This window comes from Aptenodytes patagonicus, chromosome 6, assembly GCF_965638725.1.
Source record: "Aptenodytes patagonicus chromosome 6, bAptPat1.pri.cur, whole genome shotgun sequence".
In the NCBI taxonomy this organism is placed as follows: domain Eukaryota; kingdom Metazoa; phylum Chordata; class Aves; order Sphenisciformes; family Spheniscidae; genus Aptenodytes; species Aptenodytes patagonicus.
This window is the reverse complement of record NC_134954.1, coordinates 32,277,084-32,297,499: the sequence shown is the minus strand read 5'-3', so window position 1 is coordinate 32,297,499 and position 20,416 is coordinate 32,277,084. Positions and strand designations below refer to the sequence as shown.

Sequence of the window (20,416 nt, the reverse complement as noted above, 5' to 3'; positions counted from 1 at the left end):
CTTTCCATTAGCTATGCAAAAGCAATTGCTTCTCTACTCCACAGCAAAGCTGTGGAAACTCCCCGCTATGGCTGATGACAGGACTAATAATAGAGTTGCTAACAATAGGGCTCAGAATATGTGGCAGGGAAAAAGAAATCTGTATCCAAATTAGTTTTGCACACTCTTATTATCGTATCAGAAGATACCTTTCCTAGCAGTTCATTAACAATGATATCAGCCTCCCAACCAGGCTAGAAGAGCAGCTTCTTAATTTATAAGGAATGCCCTGGCACCCCCACGGGAATTAGCAGCAAATGAATGATTTAAACCTGATCACAGCACAACTTGTAATAATGTCCAGGAAAGGTCACGTCTTAATATATTGCAGAGCATGGTAGGATTTAGAAAAAGTGGTTTTCAATAATGAGACCTCTTTCCGTAATCTTTGCAACTAAGCCAATACAAACAGCTTACAATTTCTAAGCTTGTTTCACAGTGATCTGGTGAGTGCTGCTTCTAGAAGAGCTGGGGGTGGTGGGCAGCAGGTGACACTGTTCTAATTCATATAATTTCTGGGGACAAAGACACCAAACCCCAACAGGTTGCTCTGTCAGCCAACTTTTCCCCAAACTCCTTCCTTGCAGGTTGTTTCTTTAACCAAGAGATGGACACAAGGAGCAATGCAGGCTACAACCCTACAGAGTTCAGACCACAGCTTGCAGGAAGGAGCTCAGCCCACATACAGCACCTTCAACTGAAAAATTCATGCAGGCTAGCTCTGGAGCCTTTCACTTTCGCACCGGCAAAGGATGCGGCACAAAGCTGGTCTGTCAGCAGCCTCTCATCTTCACCATCTTCTCCAGTTTACGCAAGCTGGTGACACTGAATAAAATTGATACATAATACAAAACACTATTCACAAGCGCAGAGTAATTAAAAACTTAACCAAAATTGTTTCAAGTTATTTCCTTTTTACCCCCACTCCTTTTTTAATATCCAGGGCTTTAAAAAAAAAATTTTAAACAAACATTAGCCACTTTTTATTCCCAGTTTTACGCTCATGTAAGAGCAGTCTGAAACACCCTAACGAAGCTCATTTCAGCACTTACTACTTCTTTAGCCACTATAACCAATGTTAATTACAATATGAAACCCCAACTGATTTTTTTAAAACTTCAGAAACAAGTGTCATTTCTAAGTTGTGTATGTCTGCTATGAGCAAATCAAAAGCCATTAAACAATAAGGTCACAAAATAATTAAGCTCCCAAATCACATAGCAAATAATTTGCAGATTGAAGCTAGCTAACAGTTAAACATTGCTACATATCAACAGGATACACCTGTGTAAACAAACACCCTAAAAGCCAAAATTAAATCCCTCCTGCCAACCCTTATTTCCAAATTTCAACTATTTCATTCCAAAGGTAAACTGAATCTGAACAGAAGGGAAAAAACTTTATTCTTTGAAGTGGAAGGAGTGCCAATCTCTATAGCTAACATCTAACAATGAAAATATGATACTATCTTGTACTTTGACTTCAAAATAATAATCCTTCCTCTAGTCCAGATTTGTCCAACCAAATTAAGAACTACATCAGTGCATACTGGTGACCCTATGTACAGTGATGACAAGATTGCTGAGCTTGGTAGACTCTAGTTGAGCAATAAGAGCTTTAGACTGACTTTAAACCCTGATTTACAGGATTAAAATAAAGTCTGTAGCAATGGGTTTTACTACAAAAAAATCTAGGGAGGAAACAAACTGCTTTATTCTGACCTCTTCAAGACATGCTCACAGAGAGTGAAGGGGAGAAAACAAGCAAATAACACCCCCACCCCAACTTTCTCTTATTTCTTCTACCAAACATCCATGGCTACCTTCTTGAAACACCAGGGTTCTCAAATCTTGTTACCCTTTCTTTTATAATACCCTGAAAAATTAACTATAGTTGCTCAATATTCTCATTCACACCCTGACCTCGTTTTTTTATTTCAGCTTCTTCCCATTTCTCTATTTTTGTCCCTCAAAAAAAAAAAAAACATAGCAGAAAACATTATTCCTGGGACACTGATCTTTCTTGCCACAGAGGATGCTTCTCACTGCAAAGCAGAATCCTCACTGTAGCTGCAGGTGTGTGAACTTCAACAAGAAGTGCCTACCAGCTGCTATACACCTTCTTCATCTACCACAAAAGCAGGGGCACACCAACCTTGCTAACACCAAAGCCATACTTAATTTTTCTTGTGTACATGAGAACAATGATGCTGTGCTCTTGATTTTTCACAGGGGTACTCACAAGACTGAAACCTCAGACATTCAAGAGCTACTTGGAAACAATTTCAGGACTAAGACAAAATGTAAAGGTTTACCCCTTTCAGTCATTTTTTTCCCCTTCCTGAAAAGGATACAGAAGGATTCATATCAGAATTGCCAGCTGGTAAAGGTTGCAGGTAGCTATCTGCATAAGCAAGGTTGATCTCAGAACAAAGGGAAAGGCCTTTGTGGGTTTTTTTGTTGTGGTTTTTTTTTTTTTTTTTAAAGTTTCTAAAACCACCTCATTTTCAGAAATTTCTTTTTGCAGTACTCCAAAACCAGCTGTTTGCAAGCGGTTGGCTCCCTGAAGTGTTTTCACAATGAACTTCTATTTATCTGCTGCCATACTGAAGCCACCAGCCCTTTTTCTGGGTATAAACTCAAACTGCCTCACTAAATCTACTGGTTAATAATTATAGCTTTTATAATCAAGTGCATGAGCGTCCAGAAGTCCAGCTGCGACAGGGCAGGGCCCAAAATGTAGCACACCACCATTTTCTCATAAAGGGAAGGAACTAAAAGGCATAGAAACATAGAGGAACGAAGCTAATGGGGCTTAAAATTTTAGGACCAGGAAAGCCCTTACCAATATTTCCTGCTTCACACAAAGCTTTTGCATGGGAACACGAGGATATTTAGGTACAAGCTACTGTAACGCACAAGGCCAACTAAAATCCACACTTTGTTCCTCCAAACAAAGTCAAGCTTAAGAGAGAAAACTTTACTGCAGTCTTCAACTGAAACAGATTTATCACCAACTCCCACCAGCAGGAACAAGACTTAAAGATCCAGGAGATGTTCTAGCCCCTTGCTTCCAGGATTGCTCTGAGCAATGGCTAGCTTGGAAAAAACTCGCCCCCAGCTTTATGGCTGACCATGACGTTACATGGTGTGGAATATCCCTTTGCTCAGTCCGGGTCAGGCGTCCTGGCTGTGTCCCCTCCCAAACCTCTTGCACACCCCCAGCCTAATCGCAGGGCGCAGAGTGACAAACAGAGATGGCCTTGATGCTGTGCAAGCACTGCTCAGCAATAGCTAAAATACAGGTGCATTATCAACACTGTTTTGGTCAGATCTAAAGCACAGCACCATAGGGGCTCTTGCAAAGAAAATTAACTTGATCCCAGTCAAACCCAGCCCATCAGCAAGTGAGCACAGCAGTAATAGGCTGCCTCCTGCAACACTTAGAAATGTTCAAACATGCCTTTTTTTTTTTTAAAAAAAAAGAACTCCACAAAGGCAGTAAGCAGTCAGAAACCTCACTTGCTATGAATGCCAAGGATGGGCTTACAGATCTTTAGTTAAGCACTGGCTTGGAGGCTTAGTTAGGAAAGGATCTAAGACATGTCCCATGGCAAGATGGAAGTGCTCCCATAAAACTACACACAAACCTCTGCAGTAAGATGGCCTGCTACCTGCTGAATGTCATATGTAGTGCAGGTGGGTGGACAGGTGCTGGTATACTGAAACAGATGTTGTTTTTCTTTTGCATCTGATTTGGGAAAGCCTGTTACACTTTCCCAAACTAGTAAGTTTTCCATCTCAGAGTAATCACCCTGCCACTTTTCTCCTCCCAGCTGATTAAAGAATTAATCACATACTGCTGTGCAAAGGTCTGGACCTATTTCCTAAAGCAAAAAGCAATATAACCAGCCTCATATTTCTTTTCCCCTCTAACAGAGTACGGGAGGGCATTAAGTGAACTGTAGAAAGATTATCAGAGCTTTCAAACAAGAAACATAGGATGAAAATACTAGAATCAGCAAGACATAGCTGAAAAGATATTTTTAGTGCAGCTGGGATCCTTATTGCTACTACAGAATTCAAGTGAGCTTTGAGGGATTCACCATGTAACTTTCATCCCTAGAACTGAAGTGGGCCCACTACAAACTTGTCCAGAATTACAAAAAGCTTGTTGCTCTTCTCAGCAGGGGACAGCAGCTACAGAGAAAAGTTAACAAAGGGGAAGCAAAAGGCTTCTGTTATCCCACTAGTAACCCTCCGTGAGCAAGAATGTTTCCTGAAATAAAGCAAATACTACACCTACTCCAAAAAATAACACAGTAGAGTAGGAGGAAGCAGTGATCTCATGTTAATCCTGTCACATAATTAGAGATTGTTTATTTCTAGCAATGAGAAGGCAATTTATCTGGCTTGGTCCAGGGCCAACATGTCTGGCAAAACCATTTGGAGGAGAAACTGCAGTTTAGATACTACATGCTAGCCAATATACTTGAATAACCCACGGTTACAATGCTTATAACAGCTCTGGTTATCCAGCTGTTTGCTATAACCAAATAATAACTAGCTTTTAGAAAACAACAGCTATTTTATCACAGAGGAACCTGTACACCAACCTGGATCATAGGAAGCTGCACAACAGCAAAAGCCAACAGAGACAGACCTTATACTGGTAGACAAAGTCTCAGCTGAATGTTGGAGGTGACTTACCTCTTGGTTAATGCCATTAGTTCCCACACTGAGCTATGCAGAGCCTTGCCCATCCCACCAGCCACTTCAAACAGGGATACTACTGAACAGCCAAACACTGCACAGCCCAGCAGAGACTCAGGAAATGCTGTTTCCACCTCCCTCACAGGATTTTCTTGGAAAAACAAACCAAATTCAGAAACACCCACCATAAGTTACATCAGACAAGAGACACTAAAAAAATTATTAGTGATAATCATGTGGTCTATAGGGGTCTTTGCTTGCTCAGATAGCCAGGTATCTCAGCAAGAGGGATGGGGGGGTGGGATTTCCACCCTGACAAAACAACACTCACTTATCGAAATATTCTAGTACAGACCCAGCCCAGATCTTTGCCATAGCAACAAACACTAAACACATTAAGTAGTTAACTAAGTTTGTATCTAGGACAACATGTTCTCTTTACATTTCAGTCTTGGAAATTTAAACTCTTACCTTCTCCACATCCTCTGCCTCAGTTGCTGTGTACTGCAGTAGTTCACTGGTCTCACTGCAAAGAGAAAAAAATGAATTCCCCTGATACAACTGCTCTACCCATCCTCTCCCCCCCGCTCCAAAATGAAGCAGAAATGAAGTTAAAATGCACAAACACCAGAACCAGAGTCATTACAATTTTTTAGAATGCTTACAGAGTTCTTGCAATAGAATTCCTATTAGACCTACAAGTTGCTTCTTTCTTCATGGAAAATTGTTTTTAAGGGGCAAACGGCCTGTGGTACCTACATAGTTTCAGTTAAAAAAAAAAAAGAAATCCCACCTATGAATTTGTTTCCATTTCACTAATGTGGATACTTCCCCAACTACAATTGCCCAATTTATTTGAAGCCAAGTGAAATTTTCAACCAGCCTAACCCAAAACTTTCACAGACCTTTGATTTTATAACAAGTACATTAATACCTGCAGGTAATTTTTAAGAGAAGAATACATTCATCATTATTTACTAAGACTAAGCTAACTGAACCAATACAATGCAGGCAGCAGGATCTGTAAGTAGAAAAATATTTAAAATGGGTAATAGCTTCTTGGTTACAAGATTGTTTTTCTATTCATACAGCAGCCTTCATAGAAAAGTCACTTGCAGAGCAGTTCCACAATAGGAGCTCCTATATGAACATGTTTCACTATTACGTATGCACAGCCGCCCTCAGTAACAGTTGTTCCCAAACCTGCTTCAGCTGCCCTGGAAGACCTTTCCCTTAGCTAACAAAACCTTCAAAGAAAATAAAATGGAGGCCTAATGTGCATGGTATATCAAACAACACACAAAGCTGAAGAGCACGTAGAAGAATTTGCAGACTTTTTACTTAGCACAACCGCTTCCAAGTTTAATCAGGATTAAGGCTGGCAACCTAAACATTGTTGGTGTAAGCAGTCCCAATATCAAAATAACTTACAACTGCAGCAGTCCAAACTAGTTCCTGGTCTGCACTAACACTGGTCAGTCAAAACAGCTCTGGTAAAAAAGTTCATTTACAAAATGCCTTTTATTCCTACAAACCCCCAAGCTCTTAAAGTCAGCCATTCAACTGGTGCTCCTAGTACGGGAACTACTTAAAGAGTTTATTCTCAACTTGAGAAAAAAGCATGAAGCCTCACACGACTCCAGTCACAGAAAGAAAATAAACGGCCTCCTTTCAAAGGGAGCTGCTGTGACAGTGTAGCATGCATACTCACATCTTCAATATCAACTGTCTGTAATCAAAAGGAGAGGTCAGACTTCACCAGAGTCTTATACTGGCAATTGCATTAACAATGCAGATCAAATCACTTGATATTCTGCAGATTAAGGCTTTCATTAAGAGAAAACAGCTGCTCAGTGGAAGCAGTATTGGATATGAAAAAGAACATTAGCAATCTTAGGGCTCTGGTCCAGGAAAAGAAAAATCAACCAAAACCCAAAAGCTGTCTGTTCAAAGTCACGAGGTAGTACCTGCCACAGCACCAGGCTCACAAATCACTATCAAAAGAAACATTAAGAGACATTCATAAACATGTCAGACTAGAAAGGAAGCACCAATTTTAAGATAGCCAAATATTCACTGTAAAACACACTACTTCAAGCAGCATCAAGTTGCTCCAATTAAATGGAACAAGATAACAGGAATTTTGCCAAGTAACAAACTAGACTATTTTCCTGCTGCATTTCAAGAGAAGCAAGAGAACATAAGCTTGAACATGGAAAGTATGCAGGAGTTTGTTCAACAGTCTATAACAACTCTTTTTAGCTTGTCTGAACCAGATTTCAGTCATCTTCAAGAGTTAGGGAATCAAATACTTCTTAGTCTGCCCAGAAACTAACAGCCAGGCATGAATATAGTTCACTGCATCACTCTGCAAGCCAGCAAACAGTTAAAGACAGTTGAAGCTTCTGTATATTTATCCAATATACAAACCATCAATGAGGTCCAGAGATGCACAAAGCTGAAGTTTCACACATTCACAACTCCCCCACATCAAGGGGACAGAGACATCCTTCTTCAGACCTGAGCACAAAGATTGATCTGACAAGCTATTGTAAGCCCATCCACTGATGAGGATGCCAACCGGAGGGTGTTTGCTTAACAAGCGTACTGACCATGTACAGACAAAGGGGAAAGAGTTGAAATCACAGCAGGACCAGCTAGTCTACGATTTAGCCTCACTAAACACCACAGTATATTTCTGGGGCTCGATTTGATCCAAAGAACAAGCAGCATTTTTCTCCTCACCAGTAAATTCAAAACAGTTCTGCCCTCAGGGGGATGTCAGCCCCAAGGCTTCCCACCCTCCCTCTCCACCCTTAGCCCCAGTTTCCTTCTGAGAGCCATGTGCTGGCTGCTAACCTGTGGGGGACACACTGGGAGGCAGCTGACCATACATCGCACCAACAACTTCTGCCCTCTATGAACGAGAAGCTCAATATGAAGTTATTCAGTTCAATTGCTGACAGCGCAATTACACTGATTTACCCTGGGAGATGGAGCAAGAAAGCAAGGGGAAACAAGCAGGTCACAATATACCCGAAGATCTATTTTGATTTAAATGTAACTCAATCAGCTTCATGCACACACTGAACCTTGCACAATTACAGATCGTTTTGATGTAAAGTAGGCCTGGCTCTGTGACCTTTAAGTTTCCCTTCCAGAAAGCTATTTATTTATGAGGGACCAAGATAGCTTATGTTCACATGCTTTTAGATTTTTAGGACAATTTGATTTTTGATAGAGCTCCCCTGTAAGAATTGAGATAGCTGGCAAACTGTAATAGCCTCATCTCAAGTTTACAGCACACACATTCTTGCTTCCCAGCTAGAGAAAGCCAGGGGGGCCCAGAGAAGAGCACCTTTAGTCTCTCAGAGCAGGTAGCACAGTGCAGTCTTTATTTACCAGCACCAAGTCCATCAAATCCTTTTCAAATGTGGAAGGCTATCAAGTGTATGCCTCATGAGGTGGAGAAACAGAACTAGAAAAGGAAACAGTCCCTTACCTGAAAGCCTTTCTCCTCTCCCTGCATACCACTATCAAGAAACTAGCCAAAGCTATGACAACTGAAAAATTTTTAGGAGAGAAAAATTCTAAACTCTCCAAAAAGGCTTGAGAAAAGCTTATATTGCATCACACTTTCCTCAGGTCACGCAAATACAAACACACAGCTACAGCTATGGCATTTTGGACATCACTCCAAGAAAGCACTCCAACCACCGTTGCAAGCTAACAGAAAGACAAGCAAAGGTGTTGACGCCAACCACATACAGAATACTGTCAGAAAGGGAGACAGAACTTGTTTTTGCAGAGCAAACAGACCAGATTCCTGGCTTTGCTCCTGAAGTGCTCTTTTAACTATAAAAAAAGTTTATGCTTTCCTGTATCTGACTCCATGACAGCGAAGTTGCAATGCCCCAAGACAGCAGGATGAAAAAACATACTGCAGATCAGGGCTCATTAGCTTTGCAACATATTAGGTAGGTCAATTAATGAAATCCAATGAATTTACTATTGTACAACACTTCACCCACTCTGAATCTCTTAAGAGTCAAAAAACATTGTTTTATAAAGCTCACACCTAAAAAGACTTCATTTTCAATCTTCCAATATTCTTACACTGGCATCAGGCTTCTCAGATGCCAGAGGTAACTACACACAAGTATACATAGTTGTTATGCCATGGATGCAATACCCCACCATTAGGACATAATCTTGTACCACGTAGCACAAGGAGGATTTCTCACATGACATGATTTTATTTGCTTATATTGGCAGAGATTTAGGATCTGCACACATTTTTACTTAGACTTAACAGAAAACATTTTGGTTTGCTAACCTGATCTCTGGTAAGAAGGTTTTCTTGTAAGCATCCTCAATGTTCTGGAGATACAAAGGAGACACCTTTTTCTCATATGGCTAAAAACAAACAGAAAACAGTGTTGTGAAATGAGTTTTCTTTCTTCTCCCACCAGCACAGATTCCAGCCTAAACAGAAGGCGCTGCTACACCATCTGCCAAGAGCTCACTCTTGTATTAGCAGTCAAACATCCAAGTGAACCACATACACATTAATGAAAGTTTCAAGAATTAAGACATTTGGAGTGTTTAGAATTTCTTACACAGCATTTAATGCCTAGAGTACCCTAAGGAACAAGTCAGTCTGCATTAGTCACTGCTTTGCCCTGTACTATTATGTCCATGGTTTTAATGATTAGCCATATGAGTAAGATTCTTCTGATATGCCAGTGAATCTAGAAAGAAAGGGAAAGGCAGGTTGAACAGAAGAATGTAAAAGCAAAAAACTTTCTTCCAATTTATTTCAGTTTGTTACAGGAATCCCCTCATTTTCCCTGAGTTCGCATAAACTAAGAGAACCATACATCAACAGCCTCAAAAAGATTAGCTTTCCGAGGACTGATCAATCCTAGCTACCTGCACATTTCAAGGAAGTTTATATACAATCATCCAGAAAACAGAAGATTGTCTGAGTCTGCCTTTTCAATGAGAGGGCCAACGTGTATCCATTTCCACAGTTTCAGACAAGTGTGTGGGCAACCATCCACTCCAACCACCCGCTCCAAAATCTTTCTTTGAAATTTCATGGCTATCATACCTGCTGTTAAACAGTTCATCTTCCACATGGTGTACTTTAATGCCACATTTGCAAAATGCCAGGAATTTCTCTAATCTACCATGTGCTCCTTCAGTTCAATCCTAAAATTAAATTACATTTCCTGCTTGAAATGCTCATCCAAGATGCCCATTATGTTGGAAGGATCTGTGTCTCTGCTTGTTGGGCCCACTGGAGGGCTTTTCTTTTCCAGCAGCAGCACGCTGCATACCAGTGAAACACTCCATCCGCCAAGAAGGCAGAATTCCCAAAAATACCATCCCCAAACAAGCACTAGTGTTCAGCAGTGCCATTGCCCCAAGGAAGTTACAAGTTACATCAGCAATTTCTGCCAGAAGGTCTCAAAAATGCCACCGACCTTTATGCTCACAAGGGCAAAGAACTCACAGGTTCCCACGATACATTAAGAAGCTTCTAATTCTGTCACTGAAGTTGCTAAAACAAAAAAGCTATGGTTTTCCTATACAAAAGTATCTTGTTCATTAAAGCGCAGAGGCACATTCAGTCATGGCCTAAACTGCTGGAGGGCAGAAGGGGAGAGTCATTTGACCAGCAAACTAAGCAACTCAAGCCACGCAGATCATGAAGCAGCAAGGGCAGCCTTCCATTTACAGCTTTGAAGTCACTTCCCTTCAGCAATCAGCCTCCCTCTTAAATGAGCAGGAAACTGCAAAACAAAATGCTACTAGCTCACCCTAGCACACTAACGTACACGCACATGCTTCAAGAGAAGCAGGCATTGCCAAGCATTTAAGAGACCTGACAATTTTTTAGTAATAAATCAAAGTTTTCTTTGAATCTATTAGGCTTTCCACAGTTAAATACTTCACTTGACTACAATTTCCCTTAGCCTTTGAACAAGGTACAAGGTAAACATCATTTAATCCTCATAACACATCTGAGAACAGTTACAAGCACATGTCCAAATATTACAGAAGGGGGAAGAAAAAACTCAAACCGAAAACCTTGTTTAGATTAGTCATTATACAAAAGTACCCTACAACTTTTCTGATCCAAGACTATTTCAATAACCCAGTAATCCAATACGCTGATATAACAAGAGGTAATTTGAAGACAATGCTACAGAACTAAGTTAATTTTCTTTTTAACGGTAGTCTCCATCCAATACCATGACATAAAAAAAGACATCTTGGAGAGAAACTATGCCACCCTCAAAGGGTTTTGAGAGCAAAAGCGAGAATGTCCCACAACTGTCAAAGATCAACAACAGGTAAGAGTCACACATCATGACCTCAGACTAGATTGAAGTTGCACTAGTGACAAGAAGCAACTGTATTTCTTATCAACTTTATATTAGATTAGCCAGAAAGCACCCTGGATTTTATATCTCATGGAATACCTATACAAAATTAGTTTTAAGTTTAAATTGGTGATTTCGCTGTGTTAACACACAAGTGCCAAACAGTAATTTTCTTAATTTCAGAAAGTTAACTGAACTAGTTGATCACAAGTGACCCACATATTAACATCAACACAGGTCTGAAACAGCAGTCAGCTGGGGAAGCTGAGAAGGGGACAGCCAGCTGGGGCTTCTGGCACTCAGGAAGCACAGATAATCTTAGAGCATGCTGCAAGAAGCATATTACCTGGACACGACTCCTGAAACAGCAGCTACAAAGGCTGTTTAAGGGCAGATGATTTTTAGAGCTTCTCATCACAGAAATGACAGCATATTGATACAGTCAAAAAAGTTGATTTTTGCTTTTTTCTTTTAGAGCAAGCATACCAGAATATGACCACACAGTCATCACCAACACACAGTTCTTACACCTAAGAGGACAAGAAGCTTTCCAGAAGCAGAATTCTGCAGCAAACCCCACAGGACTTGCACATAAGGGTGCGATTACAACAGACATACAACAGTGATAGTGGCAAGAGATAAAATTACCTTGCCTTTCTCTTGAATCCTCTTCTGTACCTCTGGGACGGGTACATCTATATAAATGACCAAGTGAGGTGGCAGGAATTCACAAATGCTGATCTCTTTGATCTCCTTGTAGTGATCAAGACCTGTATAAAAAAAAACCAAACACACTGGAGCTAAAGGCAGCCCAGCTGAACACATACACATGTTGCAAATGAGGACAAGTGCAATAGGAACAGCATTAAAATTATAACCTGTCGGGTAATGAATCTGCAATCACTTCTTGAGTGTTTTTTCCTACATTTGCTAAACACATTCTATTTGCAAGTAAATCACATCCCCCACCTTTGTATTTGTAGTCTCCTCTTCTTGGCTGATATAGCAAGTTTAGGGTAGGCTTTTCCTCAAATGGGATTCAGGAAGTTTTAGAATAAGCAATCTTCCAGGAACAGAAAGTAAAACACAATTAAACTAAGAAGCTACATGCACTGAGACAGAAGAATCTAACATCAGTTGTACCAAAGAGAGGATTTATTTCTGACTTAAGTTTAGAGAAACCTAGGTTTTTCCTCCATCGTTTAGAGACAGCCTCAAAACATCAGGGAGCACTCAGGTCACCTGAGGTGACCACTGGCTGGGGCTGCCTTCTGCCACAGCCTCATACACAAAATAAATGGCCCCGTCCTATCACAAAGATGATAGTGTGGCAAAGGTGGTAATGGAAAAGAGTCATATGCTTCAAGAAGACTTTGCAAGAAGTGCTCTATTTCCCACCATGGGGGGAAACCCAAGGATCAGGCAGGCATTTGCATTGTCCTCCGATGCATACACAATCATGCTGAGGTAAAGCAAACATTTTTAAGAGGTCACCAACCTAGCAGTGTCCCTCTTCACCTGTATTGGAGGCATATTCTGCACTACTGTTACTCAATAGCTCTGTGCTATACGCAAGTAAACAGCCGATCTTCTCTCCAAAAACACAACAACCAGACTCCACTTTGGAGGCCAGGAAGAGGACCTCACCTTCCCAAAATGTATCTGAGCAGAGTTGGTCAGGTCTGTGCAACTGGGTTCTTCTACCACATCAATAACCTAAAGCATTTTTGGGGTAATAGTTGGTGATTAGGAAGCCACGCAGGTCCAGGGGAAGCATCTATTCAAATTTAAGTGGCATGAATAGCGCAGACTCCATTAAACCTAGCTCAAGTGCAAGCTGTCCTCAGTAAGGCTCACTGGCTTAGCTAGAAACGTAACACCAAGCTTTCAAATTCAAACAGTCCGTGAAAAATGTAAAGCCCACCGTGCTTGGCACCACAGTAAGCAGCAGTCAGCAGTACCTCTAATCAAGATGTTCGCTGCTTAAGGATTTCAGTACAATCCATTACTTGTTGGAATTTTATATTAAATATAAATTGTGGGTTGCTGGGCTTTGTTTGCCTCACCAACACAGAGCAGTAAGACACAGTTCATTATAACCAGCTCTCAAACTCATTCAGCAAGAAGTTGCAACTTACAGCAGGTGTTAAAAACAAATAGACACCTCCTACATCTAAACCAAATCAAAACAAGATAGCAGAAACACAAGGCAGTCAGGGAAACAATTATCTTCACCTCAGGAGTAGCCAAAATGCCAGATTTGTTAAGAACAGGCAGAAACAAGAATTTCAATAGCAATTAACTAAGGAGTCAGCTGATGACTGGGCTTTATGGTTACTTTCTACAGACTTTCAAACTTTTGTTCAGCTGTAAGTTTGCATGTTTTGGCTGTGGCTGGTCTCCTATGTACGTCACATAACTGCTCCATTCCTAGCCAAGGGATGGAGATGCCACACATCTGCCCACAAGGCGCCACCACAGTAACACTGCACTGCTCAGCTCAGCACCCATAACCCCAAACCACAGAATCACTCAGGTTGGAAGGAACATCCACAGATCATCTGGTTCAACCCCTCTGCTCAGAGCAGGGTCAGCTAGAGCAGGTGGCTCAGGACTGTGTCCCACAGTGTTCTGAGTATCTCCAGGACAGAGATCCCACAGCCTCCCCAGGCAATCTGCTCCAGGGTTTGACTACCTTCACAGCAGAAAGTGTTTTGTTTTTATAAATGGAACTTCTTGTATTTCAGTTGGTGCCCTTTGCCTCTTGTCCTCTCACTAGGTGCCACTGAGAAAAGACTGGTTCCATCCAATACTCCTCCCCATCAAGTATTTACACACATAAATACCATCAGGTATTTATACACATCTCCCTAAGCCTTCTCTTCTCCAGGCCAAAAAAATCCCAGCTTTCTCAGCCCCTCCTCATACACTGGATGCTCTAGTTTTAGTGACCTTCATGGCCTTTTGCTAGACTCGCTCCAGTAAGTTCCTATCTTTCTTCAACTGGTAGCCCAGAACCGGGCACAATACTCCAGATTTGGTGATCACCTCCCTTACCTGCTGACAACGCTCTTCTTCATGCAGCACCCGGGATGCTGGTGGCATCCTTTGCCATAAGGGCACATTGCTTGTGTGTCCATTCAACTTGGTGTCCATCAGGACCCCCAAGTCCTCCTCTGCAAAACTTTCTAGACAGTTGTCTCCCAGCATATAGGAATGCCTGCAGTTATTCCTTCCCAGGTGCAGGACTTTGCATTCCCTGTTGTTGAACTTCATGAGGATACCATCCAACCATTTCTCCAGCCTGTCCAGGTTCCTCTGAATAGCACCAAAAACATATGGTGTGTTAACCATTCCCCTCCCAATTTCACATCACCTGCAAATCTGCTGAGGCTGCACTCTGTCCTATCATCCATGTTTTTAACCCAGTTTAACACTGGTTCGGACCCAGTATCCTCCCCTAGGATACACCACTAGTTATTGGCCTCTAGCTGGACTTTGCACTGCTGATCACAACCCTTTGTGATCAGCAACCTACTACCCACACATCTAATCCATACTTCATCAGTTTCTCAATGAGGAGGTTATGAGAGAGAGCACTGAAAGCCTTGCTTAAGATAAACAACATCCATTGCTCATCCACTGAGGTAGCCTTCTATGAGAAGCTGTCAGGTGTTTAAGTGTGATTTCCTTTTCATAAAATTATCACAACTATTCTCCATCACCTTCACATTCTCCATATATTTGAAAATGGCTTCCACAAGGATTTGCTCCAACACCTTCCTGCAGATCAAGCTGAGGCTGACTGGCCTGTAGCTTCCTGGATCCTCCTCCTTGCCATTCTTGAAGACAAGAGCAACACTTGTGTTCTTCAAGATTCAAAAGGGAGCTGGCCATTTAAGGCAAGTAGGCCAAACCCTGTCGACCCATTATTTACCTCCCACCTAATGCTGCAAGATCACGGTCTGCCTGAAGGACCTCTAGTCTTCATCAGCATGCTCACCCACATTTCCAGGGAACTACAGGAGTCTCTGGCTGACAGAACACAAGAAAGCAATACACAGAATACATGTTCTTTAACATATAAGCAGAACCAAAGCCTTGAATTAAAACTGGAAGTCTCATGGCTTGAGGCTGGTCCTTGATGCATGGAACAGCAAGGTGGTAAGCACCTTATGAACAACTACAAACATTTAAAGGACTCCATCTTCCAAGCAGACTTTGTTTCTTTTTTAAAAAAATAAACCACCACACTTCTGGCTGAGATTATGCCAAAATAATTTCCTTTTGCATGCAAGTAACTTACATCGCTTGTGGATATAGCCTTGTTTAAACATTGCATCCAGAAATACAAAGTCGCTGTAGGGAGAGCGCTCCATCACCACACCTTGTCCTGCAATTGAAAGTAAGTTCCAGTCAGCAAGGCTCAAAAGAGACTGCTGGCAGCAACATTTAAAATTAAAGACAGTACTGCTCTTATGGTCAATTTTCTGAATGCTTTTCTAAAAATTTTAAATAAAACAAAAGAGCAAGTTTTTGGCTCACACAAACGTACTGGATATGTATGCTGAACATGCCTGTCTGACCCATACATATATTCTCCTACTGTGCCTATCACTACAGTAGCTAAGTACTACTATATTTAAGGAGTACACTTACATTGTGTCTGATACTTTCTGGCATTCACATCTTTTCACCTTTTTTGGAAAACACTTATTAAAGCACAAGCAACAGGTAAATCAGAGTTGGTATAGGAAATCTTTTCGCACCAGAAGACACTCAAATTATAACAATACCACCACAAAAGCAGTATTTAATGAAATCAAAAAGACTGAACAAAAGACACCATCAGGAACTAAGTCTAGGGAGAGTTTTAAAAAGGTTGTACAACTCACAGCTGTCTTGGTATGTTTAAAGTGTCTTTTCAAAAAACAATCATCAGGGATTTCCAAATTAAAACTAATGAAATTGGTAACTAGTACATATTTCCTTCACTAGAAGTGATACAAGATACTGTTCTAACAAAATATGCAGGGTATTTTTCTAAATGGACTGTTAACTTGTACTCACTAAGGGGGAAAATATAAAAAGCTTAACATAACAGCCTTTCATTTAAAAATGCAGATACTAGCAAAGCACTTCAGAACAGCTTACTCATAACTTACACTCTTAAGTTAATTTAGAAATGAAATTTATTTACTGTGAAATCTAACCTGTGGTCAGCAGATGCTCCAATGCATCAGCATACTGTAAAACACGGTTACCAAACAGCCAAGCTTGCAGTCGATAAGAGTGTCCATCAGGGCATTTCGGATCATTGTAAAATCTCTCTAGGTTACAGAAACCATTAAATTTCTCATGCAGCAATGTTCCATCTCCTGTGATTCTGTCTAGGTAATGGATGTCTGCTTCTGGGAAATATTTCATTCCTGACAGAAAAAAGAAACCCACAACAGAGCACCAATCAAAATAATAAGTTTTGTTCATTTACAGTAAACATCTATTCAGGTCCTTTAAATATATAGCTTTACTTTAAACAACACTTGAAAACAGCACAAAATCCTTTGGTCAATCACATCACAGAGGGCACACAAACCCTAATCTGAAGTATTGCCACCTTTCACCTCCTCAGTGAGAGCTGAGCTACTGTTCTAAGCAGAAACTTTTTTCCACCAATCCTCTAATCACCTTCATGCTCTGTGTACATCCACGCAGAAAATCCTAACTCTCAAGGTGCTCAGTGACTCCACCAGAGCTAGGAGCTCAGTGAGCAAACTGACTTCATTAGGAGTAAAATTTCATTCACAACAAATCATACTTACACAAGTATCCCGCAGATCTGACAAGTGTCCCATCCTCATTTCAAACTTCACCAACGTTTTATTCTCCCCTTATCTATAAGCCCTCCACATTAACTGCGGCATTGCCCAACTAATAATTTCCTACTCGAGAACTGCTGGTTTGGTAAACTAACTTCTTTACACAAGAATGACAATCACACTTAAATTCTATTAACTATTACAGAAATAAGGAAAATAAGATGTACCTAGTTTTTCTGCTATTTTTTGTGCAAGCTTGCCCTTCCCAGAAGATAAATTTCCCTCCACTGTAAAGATTTTGCTGTATTCAGTGAACTTTTTTGTAGCTCTGTCTCCCAACATATAAGCCAGCCAACCATACTGCAAATTCTGCTCAGAGCTGATATGAATTCTTCCCTGAAAGAAAACACAGAATTAGCATATTTTAGTTTTCTTAGCTGAACTAGGTATGCTCAAAGTGCAGCTTTTTCAGACCTTCTGCACACGCAGGAGGATACACACTCACACATCTAATACAAGGAATTTTCATACAGTAAAGTTAGCACTGTCATTTCAACTCAGCAGCTGAAGCAGTATTTAGGCTGAGAAGCTGTTTATGAAATGCAAGACTGAGAAGACAGAAACGAAGAAACAATTTTCAGTGTGTTTAAAGCTTGAATCAGGACTGCTCTGCCAGAACTCTGCTCTGAATCTACAGTGACAGAAACTTCCCAGAGCTCCTGAAGGCCACAAACACATGATGTGCCCAGCGTTCCCAAGAGAGATCCTAGAGTAGGCTTTTGTTTGCATTTTTGTTTGTTGCTGCATAGAGATTAACATTAAACCCTCTCCCAGTCTCTCAGGAGAATTACAGCCTCATTTCTGCACAACACAGTTCCTAGACAAAGGTGGAAAGAAATACTCACCTGGCCTATAAAACTGAAGGCAGTACCTTACTGAGCCCTGCTCAGCAAAGCCACCCAGAGACTTTGGTAAAAACTGAATAAGCCTTATTTTGAGCAATGTAGTGACCTCGCTTACACACATGAGATTTTATTTAATGTTCTTCTGCCTGCACCTCCAGAAATCACATTCACAAGCTGAAGGTCACTGGGTCATCACACTCTGGTCTCAGGTATTTACTTGTGCCTCTACCTTAAATCTCGCCTCCTCTCCGAAGCCCCTGCACTCGCCCATTGGGAACGTCCCGTCCTAAGGAACCGCCCAGCCCAGCCTCCCCCGCGCCGCAGGACCATCCTCAGCCCTTCCAGAGACACGGCCCCTCCCGAGCACGGGAACGCTGCTGGGAGCGGAGGCCGGCTCGGAGGCCCAGCCCCACTCCTAAGGGGCGGAGAGAGGGCGCTACCACCACAGCCCGCGCAAACGGCCAGCTCACCCCCCCCGCCTCTTCGCCGCCAGCCCCGCGGGGAGGCCGGAGCGGCCCGGGCACCCCAAGGTGAGCCCGCCTGGCCGCGCTGAGGGGCGGCCGCCGCAGCCAGGGAAACCGCGGCTGGGCGCAAGGACCTCCCCCTTCCCCGGCCCCGCTCACCGCCGGCACGACGGCGCTCCCCAGGCGGCCCCGAGCGGCGGCCGCGGCCGGGCCGAGCCTGGCCAGCCACAAGGACATGGCGGCGCCAAGGAGACGCGGCCGGCCCCGCCGCGACGGAAGGGAAGGAGCGCAGAGAGATGACGTCACAGCAGAAGACCGCGCGGGGCCGCTACGAGGACGCGGGTCGCCCCGCCCTCCGTCACGCCCCTTCTCGGCCACGCCCCTTACCCGTCAGCCAGGGCCCCGCCGCGCCGCGCCGGGCGGGCTCTGCCTGCAGCAGGCAGGCGGGCAGGCTGCCTGCACCGGCTCTGCCCGCAGCTGCCTGCAGGAGCTGGTAACGGCTCTCGCCGCTCTGTCCCCCCCGGCACCCTGCGCCGGTGCTGTCAGCCCCTGGATAGCCCAGCCGGGGCAGGCAGGAGGGCAGGCAGCAGGCAGGCAGGAGCGCATTGCCTTGCAGACGAGCATGCCGTGGGGTGGGAGCTCCAGGGGTGAGAGAGGAAGCCCTGCCCTTTCTCTGGCACCAAGTTTGCCCTGGGGGAGTCCCGGTACAGGCAGAGCTGGCAGGGGGGCAGGCAGCACCAGAAGCAATGAAATCCTGGCCTCCTCCGCACGCGGCAACTTTGGCTTCCTCACACCTAGAAAGTCACTTCCTTGGCAAATTTTGTTCCCTTTGCAAGTCCCAAGGTGCTGGGAGGAGAACCGGTGGTGGGACAATGACACCGCTGCACCGATGTCCCTGGTGGCTCCTCAGGTGTTGACCCCTCAGCCGAAATGGATGGGAGGTCTCGTGCCAAAGCCCCTCATGCTCCTTCTGCCCACTGGGTCTGTGAGTCAGGAGGAATGGTATGCCCGGGGCTTGAGCTTTGGTGAAGCAAGCTGTGTCTTGCTGCAGATTAACTGCTTATTTGTGGTTCTTCTGCTGCAACAGGATGCGACCGGACACCAGCCATCTCGTGTCCGTCATGTCACTTTCCATCAGCCGCCATGTAATCGGATGTGAAGGATGCAGCTCGTGTGCTGCCCCTGCCTCCTCACCACTGGCCGGGGTCATCAAAGGCAGCCCCAATTCCTGTCCCCTCTTTTACCTGGCAGGGGGTAGGCAAGACCACCGCTCCCCATTCCAGTCTGGTGGGTACCCAGCTGTTACAACAAAGGCCCCAATGTCTGGCTATCCACACCATTCCAGATTTGCAAAGCCAAAGAGGTGGAAATCAAGATCTACCTTCTTCTCCAGCTGTATGGGACCTGGTGATTTGGGACAATTTCCAGTTCCCCATCTAAAACACTTCCTACCCTATGCGTTGGGTCTTTGATTTGGGTTGTGTTTGATAGCCATTGCTAGCTGGGGACAGCATGACACCTTCCATACTGGCACCTTTGAGTGATCCCATCCCTGTCTGGATTCTCGCTGTTCTCAAAGAAGAGGATGGTGAAGGTCCACCAACCCCCATATGCATTCGTCACTCTTTGTGATGCCACTACCTGCTCCCAGCCTGGGGTTGCTTGGCCACCATGGAGAGAGGACCCCCGTTGCTCTCTACAGAGAGAAGGGCATCTGCCTGGTGCTTCTCACCATTGTTCTCTGCTTGTGGCAGAGCTCCCTGGGCCTCCTTCAGCGGGGAAGGGGGTGAGCTACCTTGATGGCCTCCAGAAATGAAAGGTGGACTGGGAATGGAGACCACAATGAGATGGCAAAGAGAGGAGATGGGAGATAACTCACCAATGTGTGCTTCTGCAGTCAAGACGTGCCGAGCCTGTTTGCACAAACCCCGCAGCAGGCTCAGGGCTCAGGTGACAGCAACTGAAGACACGAGCTGGCTGGCTGCAGCTTGGGTCAACCCTGCCACTCCTGCCTGCGGCTGGGATGGGGGATGCTGGAGGAGAGGGGATGCCTTAACCAGACACATAGGGCAGGAGAACACATGT

At 43.5% G+C, this 20,416-nt stretch overlaps 1 protein-coding gene across 1 annotated transcript in view; it reads right to left on the bottom strand.

Annotated features, from left to right (window-relative positions):
* NDUFA10 (NADH:ubiquinone oxidoreductase subunit A10) overlaps positions 1 to 18,604 on the bottom strand; it is a 43,174-nt gene extending 24,570 nt beyond the window's left edge. The window contains exons 1-7 of the mRNA XM_076341996.1: positions 18,491 to 18,604; positions 17,190 to 17,358; positions 16,357 to 16,572; positions 15,450 to 15,536; positions 11,792 to 11,913; positions 9,088 to 9,167; positions 5,223 to 5,277 (exon numbers count right to left, since the gene is read on the bottom strand). Coding sequence (XP_076198111.1) covers positions 5,223 to 5,277; positions 9,088 to 9,167; positions 11,792 to 11,913; positions 15,450 to 15,536; positions 16,357 to 16,572; positions 17,190 to 17,358; positions 18,491 to 18,568 — 807 coding nt within the window. The 5' untranslated portion in view covers positions 18,569 to 18,604. The remainder of the gene's footprint in view (positions 1 to 5,222; positions 5,278 to 9,087; positions 9,168 to 11,791; positions 11,914 to 15,449; positions 15,537 to 16,356; positions 16,573 to 17,189; positions 17,359 to 18,490) is intronic.
* Between the last annotated feature and the right edge of the window lie 1,812 nt (positions 18,605 to 20,416).